Source organism: Chrysochloris asiatica, unplaced genomic scaffold, assembly GCF_000296735.1.
Source record: "Chrysochloris asiatica unplaced genomic scaffold, ChrAsi1.0 scaffold00118, whole genome shotgun sequence".
Classification (NCBI taxonomy): Eukaryota; Metazoa; Chordata; class Mammalia; order Afrosoricida; family Chrysochloridae; genus Chrysochloris; species Chrysochloris asiatica.
The window spans coordinates 6,937,149-6,958,910 of record NW_006408636.1 but is presented as its reverse complement, the minus strand read 5'-3'; the positions used below and the strand labels follow the sequence as shown (position 1 = coordinate 6,958,910).

The following is a 21,762-nucleotide window of genomic DNA, read 5'->3' as shown; positions in this document are numbered from 1 at the left end:
TTTGATATTCAGTCCCTATGGATATGAAATGCTTTGGGGAAGGGAGGGAAATCAACTTGGTGGGAGATATTCCTGGGGAGATAGATATCACCAGACTGGACTTAGGGGGAGGGGACTCTTGAGTGTGACCCAAGGTCATATAAAGGTGACATCACAACCCAGCATATCACTCTCTTCTAACTGTCCCCCACCCAGAAATGTAGTCAACATCATTTTGGTTTTTTGTGTCTGGTTTAGTAAGGAGGGGTGCACTGTTCTCATTCAAGTTCATTCCTCTTAGACATTATGAGAGCCTTGATGGCCTCGGCACATGCATCTATGGCCTTGGCATTGTTGGCCTGCATCTTCCTCAGGCCTTTCTTGTACTTCTTGGCAAAGCACATGTTCCTTGGGAATTTAGGGTCTACCCTCTCAAAGAGTTTCATATCCTTGTTATCGGTGCCATTTTCTAGATTGTTTGTTCATGGTGTGGTTCTAGTACATGGCCAAGTCTGCATTGTCATCTCTTGCTTCCAGTGCACCAGTAAATGTTCACATTTTGATTCAACAACCTGTTTCAAGAATTCAATTTATTATAGTAAAATTAGACATTCACAATACTATTTATTTTAACAACAACAAAAATTACCAACAAATTTGAGTTCCACCAATGGGTGATGGATTAAGCAATTTATTTTGCATTTAAAATTTCACGTTTCAAAACATTCAGTGTTCTCTTGATCTCTGTACAGATTCCACAGGGTCACAATAAAGTGTTCTGGAATAGCCATTCTTTGCGATACTATCTCTAGCTTGTTATGTCCCACACAGTCAAAAGCCTCTGCAGGTAAATATCTTTTCTGTTGTTGTTCTTGAACATTTTCTTTTTTTTTAACTGTTTTATTGTGAATTATGTGATAGTTTACATGGGAGAACATTAGCTTTACATTCATCCTATCGTATATTGTTACATTGCCATGGTTACAATCCCCTCCATGCATCATCAACCAACCAAAGGGTACACTCTGCAAGCCTGCCCCCTGGTCATCAGCACACAGCCCCTCTCCCTCTTTGGGTCTAGAGTTTCCAGCTGCTCTGTCTTTCCACGTCATCATCTCTGCGTCCATCTCTGGCGTCACTGTTTCTCTGGGTAGGGTCCCTCTCGCACTCCACTATTCTCCCTTGATGGTCCCAGAGGCCTCCGCTCCTGGCCTGCAAAGTCAACCACTCCCCTCCTTTTGCTACAAAATGTCTACCTTTACATTTCCAACTCTCACGGTCAGTCCTGATAGTAATTATTCACTATTGTAACACATGAGTGCTATCGCCATCTCCTTTCATCAGTCCTGCCCAGACAGATTGGATACTACTCAGTGGAGATTCTACCTTCCTCTGCGCCCTCTGGATCTAGGCTCCATCTTGAAAGCTTGTAAGCCAGTCACTTCTTGCCTTTGTTGCTTCCCCCCATTGCCCATTCCTGTCTACCTTGTGTATTGAGGTGGGTGGGAATGATCCTCGCCGTAAAGATTTGTTCCCTCTTTTGAGCTACTGCATCTATAGGTGTAGGTCAAGTTCATCAATTTGAGATACAGGTAAATATTGTTTTGATATTCTCTGCTGTCTGTCAAGATAGATTTAATCTGACATAACCATTGATATGGCTCATTCCATGTCCTCATCTGAATCTGTCTTGAACTTATGGCAGTTCCCTTTCAATGTATTGTTGTAGCTGTTTTTGAATTATCTTCAGCAAAATTTTACTTGCATATGATATTAATAATATTGTCCGATGATTTTCACATTCTGTTGGGTCATCTCTCTTTGGAATTGGCTGGCCAGGTCTTCCAAATTTCTTGGCATAGATGTGGAAGTGCATCCAGTGCTGCTTCAGTTTGTTGAAAGATTTCAATGTGTATTCCTTCCATTCCCAGACCCTTGTTTTGTTGTTGTTTTTTTTGCCAATGTCTTCAGTACACCTTGGACTTCTTCCTTCAGTATAATTGACTATTAATCATATACTATCTCTTGAAATGGTTGAACATCAATCATTTCTTTTTGGTACAGTTACTCTGTGTATTCCTTCCATCTTCTTTTTCTAAAAGCTTTTATTGTGAATTGAGTGATAGATTACATGGGAGAAGACTGTTTTTGTTTCATTGCAATGACTAAAATCCCTTCCATGCATCATCATTTAACAGTATTTGCTTCTATTCCCCCTGGGTTTTTTGTTTGTTTGTTTGATGTATACAAAAACACTCAGAAATATATAATCATTTCAACAAAGGACACATTCTGCAAGCCTGCCTGCTGGCCGCCAGCACAGAGCCTTCCTCTTTCCATGAATCTAGAGTCCTGAGCTGCTTAATTTCTCCATGCCTTTGCCTCCATCTCTGGTGTCACTGCTTCTCTGATTTGGGTCCCACGAGTCAGGCCCAACCCATAGCGACCCTGTATAGGGTTTACTGAGGAGCTTGAACCGCTGACCTTGCAGTTCAAACAGCTTTGCAGACTGGCGCATTAACCCACAGTGCCACACCAGGACTCCCCGCTTTATGTTACAAAACTTCTACCTTTACAGTTGTGACAGTCGCAGTTAGTCATGATAACAATTACTCACTATTGAATCAAAAGAATCCTATTCCCATCTCCTTTCACCAGACCCATCTAGACAAGATGAAAACTATTCAGTGAGGATTCTACCTATCCCTGCATGCTCTGAAACTAAATTCCCTCTTGAAAACTTCATACCTTGACTTCCATCTTCTTTTTTTTTCCCCCAGATCTTTTTATTCCTTCAATTTTTTCTTTATTAGGAGTGACTGAAATAAAAAATATAATTGAGTCGCATCATCATCATCAGTATCATCATGGAAATGGCTTTAAGAGAAAACTGGTCAGACAAATATTATTGCATCCCATTTTCAACCAGTAGATATTGCCATGGTTATAGACAGCCAACAGTCTGTCAAGAATGCTCAAGATATGTTCTATAATACAACATGCCCATTCACAGGGGAAAACAAACTAGGAAATAACTCATGTATACTTCTGATTTCATCATACAAGACAAGCACAAAAGCGCCACCCATGCCTCTGAGCACATTGGATCATGCACCCTTGTAAAAGGCTTTGCCTCCTTCATCATGGGCAATCTTCTTCCAACAGCCTGTGTACATGATATCAGTTCCTTTGTGCCCTGATTGCATCATCATGCGACGACGGTGTCGAATGGGTAGGAAGTCAACCCAGCCACAGCCATGACAGATTGAGCGCTCATCCAGCTGACAAAGATGTGCATATTCTTGGGATCTGGAAGCAATCCCTTTGCAGTGTCATAGATGCGAAGTAGACAACCTGGTAGATGATAATACCTTGCACAGACACATTAAAACCTTGGTATAGACCCTTAATCCCATCAGACTTGGAGATCTTAACCAGGCAGTTACCAAGGCCTTTGAACTCTCTTTAAGCACCAGCTTTCCCCACATCAGCTGCTAGATGGGTACGGGCGAAATCAAGAGGTTACACAAAGCACAAGGATGTTGCCCCAGCAGCACCACTGGATGCCAGATTGCTGGCAAAGTAGCGCCAAAACTGGGTCCTCTTGTCCACACCACCCAGGAAGATCTGCTTGTATTTATCTTTGAAGGCAAAGTTGAGAGCTTGGGTGGGGAAGTATCTGATGACATTGGCCAGGTTACTATGCCAGAAGGACAGGACTCCCTGCTCCTTGGGGATCCAAACCACACAATCGATAATGCCTTTGTACTGCTTATCTGGAGTGATTTGCTTGTTGGCATGCTGCACCTGCAGCAGCAGCTTGACCCATTCAATGGGTGCTACTGTGGTCTTGGAGATGGCCATGACCACTCCACCTGCAAGGAAGACACAGCAGCATCTCTCATGTTGGAAGAGGAGGAGGAGGCAGGCTTCCGCAAAACTGGAACCAGAACCGGCTTTGACTCTGGGGCTCTGGGCTATTTCCATCTTCTTTTGATGCTTTCTGCATCATTCCGTATTTTGCCCATAGAATCCTCCAATATTGCTAGTCGAGGCTTGCATTTTTTCTTCAGTTCTTTCAGCTTGAGAAATGCTGAGCGTGTTCTTCCCTTTTGGCTTTATAACTCCAGGTCTTTGTACATTTTATTATAGTACTTGACTTTGTCTTCTCTAGCAGCCCTTTGAAAATTTCTGTTCAGCTCTTTTACCTTCTCATATCTTCCATTAGCTTTAGCATCTCTATGCTGGAGAGCAAGTTTCAGATCCTCTTTTGACATTCATTTTGGTCTTTTATTTTTTCTTGTCTTCTTAATGACCTTTTGCTTTCTTCCTATATGATGTTCTTGATATCATTCCACAACAATTCTGGATCTTCGGTCATTAGTGTTTAATGCATCAAATCCATTCTTGAGATCTCTGAATTCAGGTGGGATGTGTTCAAGGCCAAATTTTGGCTCATATGGACTCTAGTTTTCATTTATTCAGCTTCAGTCTGAACTTCCATATTAGCAATTGATGATTTGTTCTGCAGTCTGCCCCTGGCCTTGTTTTGGTTATGAGATCTCTTTCCACAGATGTTGTCAGTTTGATTTATGGGTATTCCATCTGGAGGGGTCCATGTGTATAGTTGTATTTTATGTTGTTTAAAAAGATGTTTGCAATGAATAAGTCATTGGTCTTGCAAAATTTCATCATGCTATCTCTAGGATCATTTCTATCACCACGGCCATATTTTCCAACCTTCGTCTTTGTTTCTAACCTTTGCATTCTGATCACCAGTAATTATCAATACATTTTGATTGCATGTTTGATCAATTTCAGACTGAAAAATTCCTATAATTCTTCAATTTCATTATCACTGGCTTTAGTGGTTGGTGTGTAAATTTGAATAATAGTATTGAGTCTTCCTTGTAGGCGTATGGATATTATCCTATCACAGACAGAATTATACTTCAAGATAGATTTTGACATGTTCTTCTTAAGGATGAATATGACACTGTTCCTCTGCAATTTATCATTCTCGGTTTAGTAAACCAGATGACTGTTAGATTCAAAATGACTAATACTAGTCCATTTCAACTCACTAATGCCTAGGACATCAATTTTTATGTGTTCCCTTTCATTTTTGACAAATTCCAATTTTCTTAGATTCATACTTCATACGTTCTATGTTCTAATTATTAATGGATGTTTGCAGCTGTTTTCCCTCATTTTGAGTTGTGCCCCATCAACAAATGAAGTTTCTGAAAGAATTACTCCATTTGTGTCATCACGGTCAACTTTACTTTGAGGAGGCAGCTCTTACCTTGTCATATTTTGAGTGCCTTCCAACCTGAGGGGCTCATCTTCCAGCACTATATCTGACAATATTCTAGTGCTAGGAGTCCTGATGTGGCACTGTGGGTTAATGAACCAGACTGCAAAGCCGTATGAACTGCAAGGTTGATGGTTCAAGCTCACCAGCTGCTCCTTGGAAACACTATACAGGGTCGCTATGGGTCAGAACCGACTCAACGGCACTTAACAACAACAGTCATAATGAGGTTGCACCTCAATGTAAAGAAAACAAAAATCCTCACCACTTGACCAATAAATAACATCATGATAAGTGGAGAAAGATTAAAGTTGTCAAAGACTTCATTTTGCTTGGATCTACCATCAGCACTCATTTAAGTAGCAGTTAAGAAATCAAACGACATATTGCATTAGGCAAATCTGCTATACAAAACCTCTTTATAGTGTTCAAGAACAAAGATATCAGATTGATATACTATGGTGCACCTGACCCAAGCCATGATATTTTTAATAGCCTCATATGCACATGAAAGTTCAACAATAAATAAGGAAGACCATAGAAGAATTGATGCATTTGAGTTATGGTGCTGGAGAAGAATATTAAAGGTATCATACACTGCCAGAAAAACAAACAAATCAGTGTTGGAAGAAGTACAACTAGAATGCTCCTTAGAAGTCAAGATGGCTAGACTTTGTCTCTCATACTTTGGGCATTTGTCAGGAGGGAGTAGTCCCTGGAGAAGGACATCATGCTTGGTAAAGTGGAGAACTGCGTAAAAGAGGAAGACCCCCAAAGAGATGGATTGGCATAGTGATGGCAACAGTGGACTCAATCATAGCAGCAATTGTGAGGATGGCGTAGAACCAGGTGGTGTTTAGTTCTGTTGTACATACAGTCGCAGCAAGTCAGAACTGACTCAATGGCACCCAACAACAATAACAGTCATAATGTGTCAATATCCAATATTCTTTTTCTGACAGTGTTCCACTGCCATTCATAAGGTTTTCAGTGGTTAAACATTCAGAAGTAGTCTGCCTCTCCTTCATCTTAGTCTATTAGTCAAACTGTAGAAAGGCCTATAAAGTGAACAAACCAAAGAGGTGTGCATTCATTAGAGCAATCAGTCATAGGTAATCAAAAGGACAGAATTTTCCCAGGGATAAAGCTCAGAAGGCAGGAAAGGATAGGAGAGGATGAAGAGAAATGGTAAACACAGGGAGGAAGTGGGAGGAGTGCTGTTACATTGTGCAGATTGCAATCAGTGTCACAAAACTAAAGGGGTGTGAATTGTTTAATGGAAAATGAATTTGATCTGTAAACTTTCATCCAAATCAAAATTATAATAAAAGTAACAAAGGTTGTAAAATCAATGTTTTCATATGTCGTGGACCAGCCATGACACACTTATTTGGGGGGTCCTTAGAGAGAGATATGGCATTGGCGAAGAAATGAAGCTCACAGAATAAATGGGTCTCGATGAATGGTGAATCTTCTCTCACATTTTATTTCTCCTCTTTTTTATTTCAGATTCTCAAACAGCTTTTATACTACTATATACCATCAATCTATTAATCATTCTTTTCAAAGTAGTGGTCTAAATCATACAATTTAATCATTTCAATATAGAGCATCAAGAATATCAAAATTTTCCTTGTTCCCCTTTACGTAGTTAGACAATATCTGATTTCTGTAAGCAAACCTTACTGTTCTTAAAATGTCAGGTTAACCTTAAAACATAATTCTAAATCTTAACTCCTATTTCTACCTTCACCTATTATTTTCTATAGATTCATTAATCATAACATGTACTTAAACATTATTTGCTATGGTAACTGATAACACAGTTGTTTCTCATGATTGATTAAACAAGAAAAACAAGAACATAAAAAAGCACTTAAAGTTTTGTAGTTAAAAATAAATGAAACAACTTCCTTCTTATAAAAACTTCTCTATACAAAACATCTAGTTAAATTTCTGCTTATGATCTATTACTATTCCCTTAGCCCTCAAATGCATTTTAGCTAATTTTCTAGGGGTCTTAATGTCCCTGACTGAAACTACACAGAATGTTGAATGTAATCTTAAACTTGGACTGGCGAAAACTTTAGCTGGTTTTTCCTAGTGGTGAAACTTATTGTTAGTATGAAAAGCATTCTTTAGGACTACACATGATTGAATATGGTGTGAAGGTGCCTAAAAACAAGTTTCAAATCTCTAATATAATTCTTACTAAGATTCTACTGAAAACTTCTATTATAAAATCAAGAAAATTAAAAATAAGCTGATTAAAACAAAGAGACAGAAACTGCAGAGTCCCCACATGAGATTCCTCCTGGGGCCTTGCCTTCCAAGGGGAGACCCATTGTGGCCTTGCTTAACAATGAATCCTTCATGCTTAGGGTCCTCCGCTGCTCTGCCCTTTGGTGACATGGCCTCTGCCAAACTACAAAGCCAGCAAGGTCCCTGCATGAAATCTCCTGAGGCTCTGCCAAATCAACAAGGCACCTACTGCTGCTCTGCAGTATAATGGGCTTTCTTCATACATTGGGTCTCTCGCTGCTCTGTGTTGTTGCAATGTATTCCTTATCAGAGCCATCATGGCCCCTGCCAATCATACACAGTAGGTACTTGACAACAAGCAAAATCTCAGATGATACATGATCTTGTGGTTCCTTTCCTCCCTCTGACCCAGAATAGAAATGTGGGATCAGAAGAGATAGATCTGTCTCCTACACAATGTAGAAGCTCTAGTTCCACTTTCTCACCTTTCTGTCAGGAACAATGGAAATGGTGAATAGAGAAGAGGAACATGGCTTCCTACAGACCAGCTTTTTGGTCAAAAGAGAAAACTTTACGTTTGAGGAAAGCCCAGGAGTGAACCACAGAGTAATTAGGAAATAGTCACATCTTGATTTATATATGTAGAACTTTATTTTTATAGAAAAAAAGAGTACAAATTTTTGTCTAGTACTCTGCCACTCTTGGGGGAAGCCTGTCTGCTTGAGTCAGGAGTCCATATTCAAGACCCCCTCTTTGTGTATATATATATATGAAGAAGGACCTGGGAGGTTACAACCCACCCTTGTTCTAGAAAAGGCTTGATACCTACACCTGAAGGTTTAGGAGGAAGGGGCACAGTGTTCTTTGGCTTCTAATTACTCTGATCAGTGAATAGGTTGGAGTCAGAAGGCAAAAAAAAAAAAAAGAAAGAAAAAAAGATGTGTAGAAAAGATGACTCACAAGATTTTGCTTCCTAAACTGGGTTAGTGAGTGATAGAGCTGCCTTCTCTGCTAGCGAACACTCCCCAGCCCTCCCATGCCCTGCTGGTTTCTTTTCTAAAATCAAACTTGGTGGTAGTAGTGTGCCATAAAGTCGGTTCTGACTCATAGGGACCCTGTACAGGGTTTCCGAGGCTGTAAATCTTTACAGGAGCAGATAGCCTATAGGATTTCATTGCTGGGATCCTAATTCATTAAGTTTTTTCTGGTTTGGCCCCTATCATATCTGAGACCCTCCCCTATCCTAAAGCCTTCTTTCCCCATGACCCTTCTTGGATTCTTCATGACTTCGGGGGTTTAACTGAGTTCTTGTTATATGACTGTCAGTTCTTGTGTCACAGGGAAGCCATGTTTAACCTTGTGCTTGTCAAACAGTTTATGCAGGGCACTGATGTAAAGTGCATGGTACTTGTCCACTGTGTCCTTGTTGGGATTCTGGATCCTGGGGATTGGTATGGGCTTTCCAACTATGGGGAAGGAGAAGAGACAAGTCCCCGCATCAGAATCCTCCATACTATCCAAACTATTCATCCCTTAGTGGGGGACATGTACTGGAATTCAGTGTCTGGGTCCCCTTCCTTTCCTTCATTCTTACCATCTGCTCCAGCTGTAGCCTATCCATCATTCTCTAATCACATCCCTTGTATATCCAAAATAATGAAAGTAAGTTCAGGAGAACAACAACAGTGAAGTAATGTGTGAGAATGCTATCATAGTAGCTGTTGCACTCTTTATTTCCATCCTTTCCAATGGCCATGAGCCTTATCATTTTAGTTGTCCTCACACTTTGCTCTCAACCACACCCACTGGAATTCCAATTGTGAGCTGCGTCCCCTGGGACTTGATGGATGACCTAGGGACTGGGGTACTAAAACGCTTACCAACAGTTGTAATGGGCCGATTGAAAGGAAGGAAGCCCCAGGATCCACGAGTGAGGCCTCGGCCATGGAAAGTACAGAAATTTAGACCCAGGATTTTTCTGAATGTGTCCTGGAAGCTTTTTTGGAAGAACCTTATCCACGTGCTCTCAGGGAAAGTTTCCTGATTGTGAACCTCATTCTCTCCAAAAGAATAAGAAGGGACAAGATATGACCTGCAAAGAGGGAGTCAAAGTATGAGCTCTTCTAAAAAGCTTCCCAGCAAAACCTTTTCCAGGGTGGAAAACTTCTCCAATCTCTCCATTACAGTATAAGAACTATTACAGAACAAGAACCTAAGCATTCAAACATTTCTGACACCAAGTCTCATTCCTCCCAGCTAAACCCATTAAGGGGAGCTGCTACTTCTTGTCCTATGGTGAGAATAAACTAATCTCAGGCTATCTAACTACATTCATTGCACCCAACATCAAGAGTGATCTTCCTAAACTGCATATCTTGGCATATCACTCTTCTGCTTAGAGTTCTTCTATAGCTCCTCATTTTGTACCATGTTACTTAGTTGCTGTTGAGTTGGCTCCAACTCATTGTGACCTCATGTACAACAAAAGGAAATGTTGCCTGGCCCTGAACCATCTTCACAATCCTTGGTATGTTCTAGCTTATGGTGTATTTTGAGTGTCTTCCAACCTAGGAGGCTCATCTTTCAGCATAACATCCGACAAAATTCTGTTGTGATCTCTAGGATTTTCACTGGCTAATTTTTGGAAGTAGATCACCAAGCTTTCTCCCTTTTCTCCTGTCTTAGTATGAAACCTGCTTACCAAGGCTGTTCTTATTGATATTTGAAATACCAGAGATATAGCTTCCTGCATCATAGCAACATACAAGCCACTACAATATGACAAATTGACAGATGGGTGGTGCATGGCCTTTATGCTCTAACTCTGCCTGCCTAGCTAGCTTCACCTCTCCCACTCCTTCTTTGCAATCTGCTTATCCATACTAAATGTGCCAAATTCTCTCATCTATGTATCTTTGTACACAATGCTCTCTGAAACACCTTCCCTCTGTCTATATGTAGATACTTCTATTTTGCCCTTCAATACGCAGTGTCCCTTGAAGACTTTCTTTGGCCATCTCTAATCTACCTTGGTTGTGGCACTGTGGGTTAATGCACTGGACTGCAAAATCAGTTTGAACTGCAAGATTGGCAGTTCAAGCTCACTAACTGCTCTTTGGAAACCCTATACAAGGTCACTATGGGTTGGAACTGACTTGACGGCACTTAGCAACAACAATAATCTCCCCTAGTGTGTATTAGAAGACCCTCATTTAGAGCTTCCTCTCTCCTACACTAACACTACCCTAACTCAATATTACAATTATATGCTTACCTCCAGTAGACAGCAAGTCAATAAATGGTAGAACTTTGTCTTATTTGTTTTTGAATACCAGGGGTCTGGCACAATTCCTGACACATTGAATGCCTTTTTGGTCTGACCTATATTTACTAATGTTTCAGTTCACAATTCAGATGTCACCCACCTATGCTTCAATGTCTTTGCATCAGTTGGTGCTCTCAAACCACACTGAACATATTTAGATTATAGTATTTCATTCATTCAACAAATATTTGCATTCTTTCTGTGTGCCAGCAGTGTTTTAGATCCTGAAGATACATCAGTTAATACCATTGATAAATACAGAAACTCTGTCCTCATGAAGTTTACCTTAGGGGAAGACAGGTAATAAACAAAATACATAAATAAAATAGATGATATACAGAAGTGCATTGGGGAAACCATAGAGCAGGATGGTCAGGTAGACCTTATTGAAGAGGTGATGTTTGAGCAAAGACTTGAAAGAGGTAGAGGAATGAACCAAGTAGTTATTTGGAGGAATAGTGTTCCAAGAACAAGTAGTTAGTTCTTGGCCTGCGGCCTGTTTGGATGGCAATAAAGAGGCCAGTGTTGCTGTTACAGAGCAGGCAAGGGGAGGAGTAGTGAATGATGAGGTCAGACAGGGACCTGGTACCAGATCATTTAGAATCTTGCAGACACTTGTAAGGACTTCGGCTTTTGCATTGAGTGAAATGGTAACCACTAGGACATTTTTAGTAGTGACATGATCTAACTTGTATAGGATCATCTTGGCTGCAGTGGAGAGTAGACTGTTGGGATGGAGGCAGTAGGAATAGAAGCAAGAAGACCTGGCAGTGTAATTCAGGGGAGATATAATGGAGTCCTGGTGTGGCGCTGTGGGTTAATGCACCAGACTGCAAAGCCGTTTGAACTGCAAGGTCGGCAGTTCAAGCTCACCAGCTGCTCCTCAGAAACCCTATACAGGGTCACTATGGGTCAGAACTGACTCGACAGCACTTAACAACAATAACAACAATATAATAGTAGTTTAGACCAGGGGATGGTAGTCAAGGTATTAAGAAGTGGTTGGACTCTGGATATATTTTGTAATTACATGTGCACGTGTCTGTCTTCCCCTTAGACTGTGAGTTCCTTAAAAGCAGAGTTGATATAGAGTAACTCCCCCAGTCCCTCAGCCTATCAAGTTAATGTGCAGAAAGGCATCTGTTGTTCTTTCTCCAATCTCAACTTTAAAAAGTGTCCACAGAATGTGCCTGGAGGGCTAAACACCCTTAAGGCACAGTGTAAGGACTTTGACTCTTGCTCTAAGTGAAATGGGAAGGGTAGAGAGTAATAATTGGGGTGAAGAGAGGCCCCCTCCTAAGAGGTTTCTCAGGAAGGGTACCATTCTGGAAAGATGCTACAGAGGGCTTATGGCACCTTAAAAAGAGAGCACAAAAACTTAGGGACCCACCCAGTCTTCAGTGCCAGCCAGCTTCACAAAACCTTTGCGCTTTTTGAGAAAGATGGTGGAGGCTCCTGGTCGGCACAAGAGGGCTTCAGTAGCTCCACCCACCACAATAATTGCTGCATTGCCTGAGCCATTCTGTGTCAGTAAGTAGTTCAAAGCAAACTCACTCACTGGTCCCACACCTGTGAAACCAAAGAGTGAAATGACATAACGAACTTGGTGCCTGAAGATGGGATAAGACATTCCTGTGAGCTCTTCCTACTGAAGACAATTCTATTTCCACCCTTCTCTGTCTTTGACCTCCATAGCCTGGATTAACCCTAGTCTGAGATTGGTCCTTAGGGTCAGATCCTTACCTTGGAAGTCTGTGCCTCTATGGTTGGTTTTGTACTTAATTTCTCTGCCCCCATAGCCTACTACTCTTAATTCAATAATATTTGACTCCACTCGCCCCTATAGCCTACTACTCTCAACTCAATACTATTTGACTCCATCCTCTTCCATCCCTACCCATGAACCACTGCTCTTTTCTCTACTCTGCTTGACTGGCAATTCTGGAGACCCTCTAGAGTTCACTCTTCTAGGAGTGTTCAAAAACTAGCTACTGTCAACTTGCTTCCTCTCTAAGAGCAACCTGCCAAAGGGGAACCATTAGTGGGGGTTGCTGGAGAGTAGGTAGACCCAGGAGCCTACTCAAAACCAAACTGAAGTGCAGTTGAACAATAAAATAAAGGTGAGACTCTTGTTCAATAGTAGTTACAGAGTCTTTATTCATTTTGTCTCCCATTTTTACCCTGTACTAGTTTTCTATTATTTCCTGGTATGGCCGGAATTGCCTCCACTATCCTGGTGTGGTGATGTAGGATAAGCACTGGATGCTAACTGCAAGAATGACAGTTCAAACCCAGCAGAGCTCCTTGGAAACCCTTTACAGGGTTTCTGTGAGTCAGGACAGCACTTAACAACAACAACAACACAACAATCCATTAAGAGAGACCCCAGCTCCAGGGCCATGTCAACTGCACAGGGAAGCAGATAACAGCCTTTGCAGATCAAGTGGTTTCACCTGGCACCTCCACCCCTGCTCCTGCCTCCAAAACCTGCATTTTACCTTTACATGTTTGGCTTCCACTGCTTTCTGGTATCCTGAAAGATGGGAATTCATCCAGAGAGAAGGCTATCTGCCACAATGCCCTGGCTTTAGGCCTGCTGTTGGGAAGTTGTTCTGAACTCTGATGAATGCCTATCCTTTATTCCATAGTGTCTTATGCAAGGGTGAAAGGTTTCCCAGGAGATAAAGTGTATGGACCAGGAGCATACCAGCTAGTATGAAACACTTTAAAATGCTTTGAAGACATTCTGTAATGAGAGCTGCTATACAAATAACTCTGGTAGTGTAGTGGTTACAAATTGGGCTGCGAACCTTAAGGTCAGTGGTTCGAAACTACCAGCCGCTCCGCAGGAGAAAGATGAGGCTTTCTACTCCCATAAAGATTTACACCCTTGGAAACCCTGTACAGGGTCGCTATGGGTCGGAACCGACTCTACAGCACTTAAAAACAACAACATACAAATAACTAACCAAAAAAAGTCAACTGACATCCCAAAGAAAGTCTGGCAAAATTCCTATGAGCTACCTCATTCATGAATTATTCCCCCTGTATTTGGGTTTGATGCTTGACTTTCACCTTCTGATTTTGAATTTGTCTGTGACTCTGAACTCGACTTCTGGTTTCTTCCTCTGAAAGGACTCTTTGTGACTCTTAGGAATGCTTATAACTTACACTTTTATCCAACCCTGCCTCCCAAATCATGGACATAAGTTGGTACCTTGGCAAACTTGGGTGCCTGTGTGCTCTTCCTGCTGGAGACAATTCTATTCCTGTTCCTGGCCTACTGTGTCTGGACTCATCTTCTACTAATCCTTACTCCAGCAGGGAGTGAGAATTGAACTATCGGTCTTATTGGGGATGGGGCCCTGAGATGGGCCAGAGAATGGAATGATTTCTTATACTCACCCATTGACATCACATATTCTCTCACAATTGGGATCCAGAAGATTCCTTCCAAGGTCCCTAGAGAGGGGGTGATAGCTGGAAAAATCCAAGAAAAGCCAGTGGCCTCAGTGGCAAAGTTGATGAAGACACCATAAGAGACGATTCCATGGGGGTGGTTGGCAATAATGTAGTTGTGTTTGGGAGAGAGGTCATGAGTCTTCACCAGCTGTTAAAGAGATTGAGTCAGAGCACTGAGTAGGAAGAAGGAAGAGAGATGTGGCTGCAAACCCAACAGTTAGCCTGTGCTTCACTTGTTGTTAAGTGTCGCCAAGTTGGTTCCTACTCATAGCAACCCTTTATAGGGTTTCTGAGGAGCATCAAGTGGTTTGAACACAGACCTTGTGATAGTAGTCTAGTGCTTATACTACAGTGCCGTACGAGGACTTGGGGAGCCCCAAATCCATGTTAATAGGGATGTCATAATGGTCATAGGATTTCCAGGGCATATGATGTTCAGAAAGGCTGATCTGGGTTTACCACTGTGAGGAAAAGCTGCTCTCCATCTTGTCCCATCTTGTACTTCTACTCGGCATTATATCTATGGGTCTTGACCTTCACCGCTGGCCAACAAAGCCGTTGCAAATGTGAAACTGAGAGAGGAGGGAGAGTCTGGGCAACAGAGACTAAGAGCACCCAGAAGAAGGGTAATTACCTTTATTGGGAAGTAATCTCAGAAATACTTCCAGAGTGTCCAGTTTCGTACCCAAGCTGAATGCCTACCACCTGTGTGTACAGCAGGGAAGAGAAAAGCAGACAGGGCATTACCAATCTCTTTACTCTCTTTCAGAGTCCTCATATCATAGGAGGGGCCTCCTTCTCACACTTCCATACTTTTATAGCTCAGAAATGTAGATACCAGTTATTGTGGAGGTGATCCCAACTCATAGCAACCCTATATGACAGAGTAGAACTGTTACCAAAGGGTTTCTAAGTCGGTAATCTTTATGAAAGCAGACTGTTTCATCTTTCTTTCAGCAGTTGGTGGGTTCAAACTGCCAACCTTTGGGTTAGCAGCAGATTGCTTGACCATGGCACCACTAGAGCTTCTTAGAGGTGTAGATGTTGTTGTTATTGTTGTTAAGTGCCATCTAGTCGGTTCTGAACATAGATAATGACCCTAAATCCAGTCCCCAAGGCATAAGAAACCTCTGCTCCTCTGGAGCCAGTGAAAATGGAGACAGCCTGAGGTCATGTGTCCCAGAAACCTCAACCCCTTGATGTTTCCTGGGAACATGGCAGAGATCTCTGTCCTTGCTGAGCTTTGCCGTGCTCTCCCTCCCCTGTGTTTTTCAACCCCCATTCTACTCATCTTCCTTTCTTTCCCCTCTCTTTTCCTTTTGTCTCTCCCACATCTTCTTCCTTTACTTCTCCCACTCTCTCCATCTATTACCCTAGAGTCATTTTTCCATCCTTAGCACAGACAGGGACTGCCACTCTGTCCCATCCCCTCACCTTGACTGTGAGTGTTCCAATCATAGATGAGCCAGGCTAAGAAGAACATGGCCAAGGTCCAGAACTTAGTGAACATCAGAAAGTAAGGCACAAGTATAGTGGGAATACCTCCTGAGGAGACACAAAGGGTTTATGTTTTTCAGTTCCCTTCAAGTTTCAGCATACCTCTCATAACTTTGATCTCTCTGAAGGAGTGAGTTAAAGTTAATGTGAGATTTTCCTCTCCCACCAGCCTAGCTTTGCTGTGATCAAAACTAACCTGTGAGCCCTTGGGTCTGAGTCCCCTAGATGGCTGAAATCTTAATTGCGTAAAAAACCTCAGTTGGGGTCAAAGAGCAGCATTATAGGGCAAGGGGAAAGACCCAATGCGTCAGGCTGGTGACTAACATTCCCATCCTGGGTCCTTAGGAAATTCTTTCTGAAAGCTTGACCTTCTTTTCTTTGTTGAATTGCTAAATCAGCATGCTCTAGTGAAGAGGGGTTGCCTGCAATGTAGAGGCTGTTTGATGCTGATAAGAAAACATGGATTAGAAATTGCTTTACTATGGTTCTGTTTTGTCCTCCTCAAAACGTCCCAAAGGTGCCAAAGGGGAAATATTTGTCAGCATCCTGGAGTGGTGCTGTAAGATAAACACTGGACCACAAGGTCGGTTGGACCGCAAGATGGCAGTTCAAACTCACCAGCCGTTCCTCAGAAACTCTGTACAGGGTCGCTATGAGCCAGAGCTAACTCGATGGCACTTAACAACAACAGCAAAGGGTCACAGCAGGCTGTGAAATACAAACATGTTATACATCTCACAGATGTGGGGATTGAATTTTAGTTTTAAATCTGTATTCATGAGAAAGAGGAGCTAAGTACATATATTGTGAATAAAAGAAAACCTAGCTAAGACAATGGCTTCTTTGACTAGGTAGCCACATCACCGTAGGTAAGAGTTTCAAAGAAAGGGGTTGCTTGACTCTTTTATTTGGGTCATGGATGAAAATAGTAAGAAAAAGTAGGAATGAAATTTTCTTTTAAAAATCATGTTATGAAGTAGAACAGGGGTGGGAAACCTTTTTTTCTGCCAAAATTTATAATGTCACTCGCCAGCCATACAAAATTATCAACTTCAAAATTAGCCTGTTATACTTGGTCAAATATTTAATTAACTCACTCCTTATGTGATGACTGGAGTCCTGGTGTGGCATTGTGGGATAAAACACTGGACCATAAGGTTGGCTTGAGGCAGAAAGTTGGCAGTTCAAATGCACCAGTTGCTCCTTGGAAACCCTATACAGGGTTGCTATGAGTCTGAACCAACTCAATGACACTTAACAATGTGATGGCTGGAACTGCAGTTGCCTTGGCAGGGCCAGACAAAATCATTTCGAGGGTCTTATAGGGCGGGAGAAAGATGAGGCTTTCTACTCCCGTAAAGATTTACACCCTCGGAAACCCTGTACAGGGTCGCTATGGGTCGAACCCGACTCGATGGCACTTAACAACAACAACATAGGGCCTGAGGGCCTGACGTTCCATAATTCCTGAGTTAGAAGAAACCTTAGTGATAGGTTGACTTACCTGTATCTGAACTGGCTGAGACAGCTATTCTAAGAATGCTAATTAAACAGGAAAATAATGATGGAAGGAATTTTATGGGAAGCCTGCTAGATAAAAGTCCTAATACCTCTGATCCTCAGAGTCCTCGTGTGGTGCTGCGGGCTAATGTGCTGGACTGAAAGATCAGTTTGAACTGTAAGGTTGTAGGTTCAAGTTCTCTAGCTGCTCCTCCGAAAACCTATACAGGGTCGCTATGGGTTGGAACGGAGTCGACTCGACGGCTCTTAACAACAACTTCTGATCCTCATTAAAGATGAGAGTAAAATTGCCGGTTAATCTTCAGATGGAATCATTACAGGCAGGAAGCTCAGGAAGGAAGTGACATAAGTGATGCTATATGGAGGGGATTACAATAATTGAGATATTGAGATGAAACGAAGTATATGATTTGCTGAATGTAAAACTGATGATCTGCTCTGTAAACATTCCTCAATTTATAAAAAAGTATCACTACTGATTAAAGGTAAACTCCTGGTGTGGTGCTGTAGGATCAGCACTGGACTGCGAACCACAAGGTTAGCAGTTCAAACCCACCAGCTGCCTCTTGAAAACCCTATACAGGGTTGCTATGAGTTGGAACCCAACGATGGCATGTAACAACAATAACAAATGTATTGTTTCTTTTATATCTTGCCTCAAATAAATTTTGTTTAAATACTTAGAACAGTGCCTGGTACACTGTAAGTGTACAACAAATATTTGTAGACTGATTGAATACATATATTTTGGTTGGTTGTGTGCTACCGAGTGGGTTCCAACTCATAGAGACACTGTATACGGTTTCCTAGGCTGTAAATCTTTACAGAAAGTCTCATCTTTCTCCCAAGGAGAGACTGGTAGATTTGAACTGTTGACTTTGTGGTTAGCAGTCCAACTCATAATCCACTATGCTGTCAGGGCTTCTTGAATACATATATGTTGTTGTTATTGTTAAGTGCTGTTGAGTTGGTTCCGACCCATAGTGACCCTGTATAGGGTTTCCGAGGAGCAGCTGGTGAACTTGAGCCACTGACCTTGTGATTCAAACTGACTTTGCAGTCCAGCGCATTAACCCACAGCACCACACCAGGACTCCACATGTACATAAATACATAAATGCATAAATAAATGTTTTCTCTTTAATAATAAAACCCCAAAACCAAACCCACTGCCATTGAGCAGATTCCGACTCATAGCGACCCTATGACCTTTTGTCTAGGGATAAAATGAAGAAGACAGGAAGAAATAGAAATGAAGGACAGACGAGTCCAGGATTTCAGGGAGAAAATGGAAAGAGTGCTGTTATATTGTGGGAATTGCAGTCAATGTCACAAAACAAAATGTGAATGAACTGTTGAGTAGAAAACCAATTTCCTCTGTAAACTTTCACTCAAATCACTAAAATATTTAAAACAACAACAACAACAAAAACTAGAGAGAAACAAATGCAATGATAAAGATAATCTGAAAGAACTCAAGAAAGGAGAGAAAAATAAACCTAGGACATATAGGACAATAAAAAGTACAAAAGAGAGAGAAAGAATGGTAGCTTTAAACCCACATATATTCTATCTATTGTTGTTGTTGTTGTTAAGTGCTATCAAGTCAGTTCTGAATATAGCGACCCTGTATAGGGTTTCCAAGGAGCAGCTAGTAGGCTTGAAACACTGACCTTGTGGTTTTCAGTCAAATGCTTATCCTACAGCACTATACCATATGTCCATTATAACTATGTTGTTGTTGTTTGTTGTGAAGTGCTGTGGAGTCGGTTTTGCCTCATACCAACCCTGCATAGAGTTTTTGAGGAGCGGTTGGTGGATTTGAACCACTGACTATGTGGTTCAAACCAACCTTGTGGTCTAGTGCTTATTCTACAGTGCCACACAAGGAGTCCATTATAACGATGTTGTTGTTGTTAAGTACTGTCGAGTCGGTTGCGACCCGCATATTAAATATAAATGCTATGATCAAAAAAAACTGTATTTTAAAAAATACAGTCATAGGCTATTTATAAGTGATATATCTAAAACATAGGAATCCTGGTGTGGCGCTGTAGGATAAGCACTGGACCACAATGTTGGTTTGAACAGCAAGGTCGGTGGTTCAAACCCACCAGCCAATCCTTGAAAATCCTATACAGGGTCACTGTAAGTTGGAACTGACTTCACAGCACTTAACAACAGTAACAACATATCTAAAGCATACAGAAAATAAAATAATGAACTAGATATATTATGCAAAATGATAACTAAAGGAAAGTCACTGCAGTGATATTATGATCAGGTAAAACAGACTATAAGGAAGGACAGGTGCCAAATGAGCCTGAGACATTCATTTAGTTATGAGTGTATTTATCCTGCATTTAGTAGAAAGGTGCATCCTGGGAAAACCCAGAAGAAGGGAAGAAGGCAGAGTAGGCTGCTTTGAACAAAGACCTCACACTGTGTGGATCTCTCTGTAGCTCAGTTAGACCATGTCCTTGGGATGTGCACAGAGAAACCTAAGACACATGCCTTTGCACTGCTTCTTCCACCAGATCTGTGCCTTGTGACAGCAATTGGAGTGTTAAGTATTCACAAAATATAAAGCATTAGTCTTCTAGCTCCCTTCAGCTCCATTTGTTCAGTCTCACAATCTTTTGAGAAACTTCTCTTTCCATGTTATGATCTCAACTCAGCCTCCCAGTGAACTCGGGTGAAAGAAAACATTCTAAACTAGTTTTGTTTCACAAAGCTGTGATTTCTAGCTAGGTACAGCTTGAAACTCTTGGCCTGTTTGCCCAGTACTAATGAATACTGTGCTCTGAGTCCATTAAAATTGGTCCTTTCTGAAAATTCTAACTAATGAGTCATTCAGGTATCACTCATATTTTCCAGAATCCTCTCACCATAGTCTTATATGAGAAAATCACCTTACACTTACCTAGTAACACCATCTCTGAAGGCTCTTCCCCTTTCTCCATCGCCAAAATGACTCTTTTCAGCTACTACACAGAGGGCAATTTCTGAGCAGGATAGGGTGATATCTTTCCTGGCCTTCATGCTCTCCTTTGGGAGATGAGAAATCTAGTGGTGAGTATAATAATAGCTGTCTCTCTGTGTGGGGAGACAGATCTTCCCAGTCAGGAGACCAGCTAGATGATCTCTTTGAATCCCTCTTCATCTAGAGATTTTTTTCTAGCCCCTAAGGTTCACTCACCTAACAATATATAGGCTGGGATCCATTGCAAAACAGAGAGGGTTTGAAGGCCCTCCTGAAGATCCAGTAGAGAAAAGAAGTCCATGGCCATGGTGCTATGGCAAGAAGCCCTGACAGAAGGCTAGAACCTTTTAAGCAGAGTTCATTACAAGTACTTTGCTATAACCATTTATCATCCTGTGTGTTTAGCTGTTGGGGATTTTAGGTTTTCCTAACCTTTCCACCAGTCTTCTCTGCTCTCACTCAGCCCCGCCTCAACTTCCTACACACACGAGGTTTCAGGTTAGTGTCTTAACTATCTTATATAGCCTGCCTGTTCTTTTTCCATGTGTAGCTAATTGCAATGATGCAGAAATAGTTTCAAGGTGGCTCTATCTGTGGGTTGTTGTTGTTGTTGTTAAGTGCCGTCGAATGTGGGGGAACCTGGCAAATTTGTGCCAGAAAAGAGAATGGTTAGACTTAAATGGAACCTTGAAAAGCAATTCACTAATTTTCCCTGTGTAAGAAAGAGGCCATGCTTGCTTTTGCACTAGTGGCTGCTCCTTTGACTCTCCCACCCTTCTGCTGAGGGCCATCTAGTCCACTAGGGCTGTTTTTCTCATGGATTTATATGAAGAGGCTTTGAAAAGTTCATGGAAAATGGAATTAAAAGACAATAAACATTTTTCCATGAATGTTTTGAAGCTCCCTTGTACACCTTTCAGATTCTTCTTTGTGCCTCTGTTCTTAGGGGCTTTGTATCAGCAGCTAGATACCACATAGTAGAGTGGGGGAAGTGTTGCACAGAAAGCAGATCTGGCTTCCAGTCCTGCCTCTACCTCATCCTTCCTGGAACACACCTGGAGATTGCTCCATCTTTCTGTATCTCAGTGTGAGCTTTCAAGAGGCAGTGCAGTGGTTAGGGGCATTGAGTTTAGAGCCAGATAGCTGGGATTCTAATCTCAATTCTGCCACTTACAAGTTGGTGAACTCTCTGTATCTTGGTTTTCCCATCTGTAAAATGGAGGCAATATTAGTATCTACTTCACTGGGTTGTTCTAAGGCTCAAAGTAGTGACTGAGTAAAGTGTTTACCACAGGGACCTGGTATACAGTAGGCACTGTGAAAATGTTTCCTGTTATTATTAATCATTTAGTTCAATTAATATCTATTGACGATCTACTACGTTTAAGGCTAACAGGATTGCTTTTGTGTATCAGCCTT

At 41.6% G+C, this 21,762-nt stretch overlaps 1 protein-coding gene and 1 pseudogene across 1 annotated transcript; both read right to left on the bottom strand.

Annotated features, from left to right (window-relative positions):
• Positions 1–257: 257 nt before the first annotated feature.
• Positions 258–6,387, bottom strand: LOC102818910 (annotated as a pseudogene).
• A 2,479-nt stretch (positions 6,388–8,866) lies between these two features.
• DGAT2L6 (diacylglycerol O-acyltransferase 2-like 6) lies at positions 8,867–20,650 on the bottom strand. Its single transcript, XM_006868517.1, is given in 8 exon segments — positions 8,867–9,021; positions 9,436–9,647; positions 12,271–12,290; positions 12,292–12,449; positions 14,286–14,490; positions 14,977–15,047; positions 15,777–15,887; positions 20,560–20,650. Coding segments are annotated over 8 exon segments (1,023 nt in total).
• Positions 20,651–21,762: the final 1,112 nt, after the last annotated feature.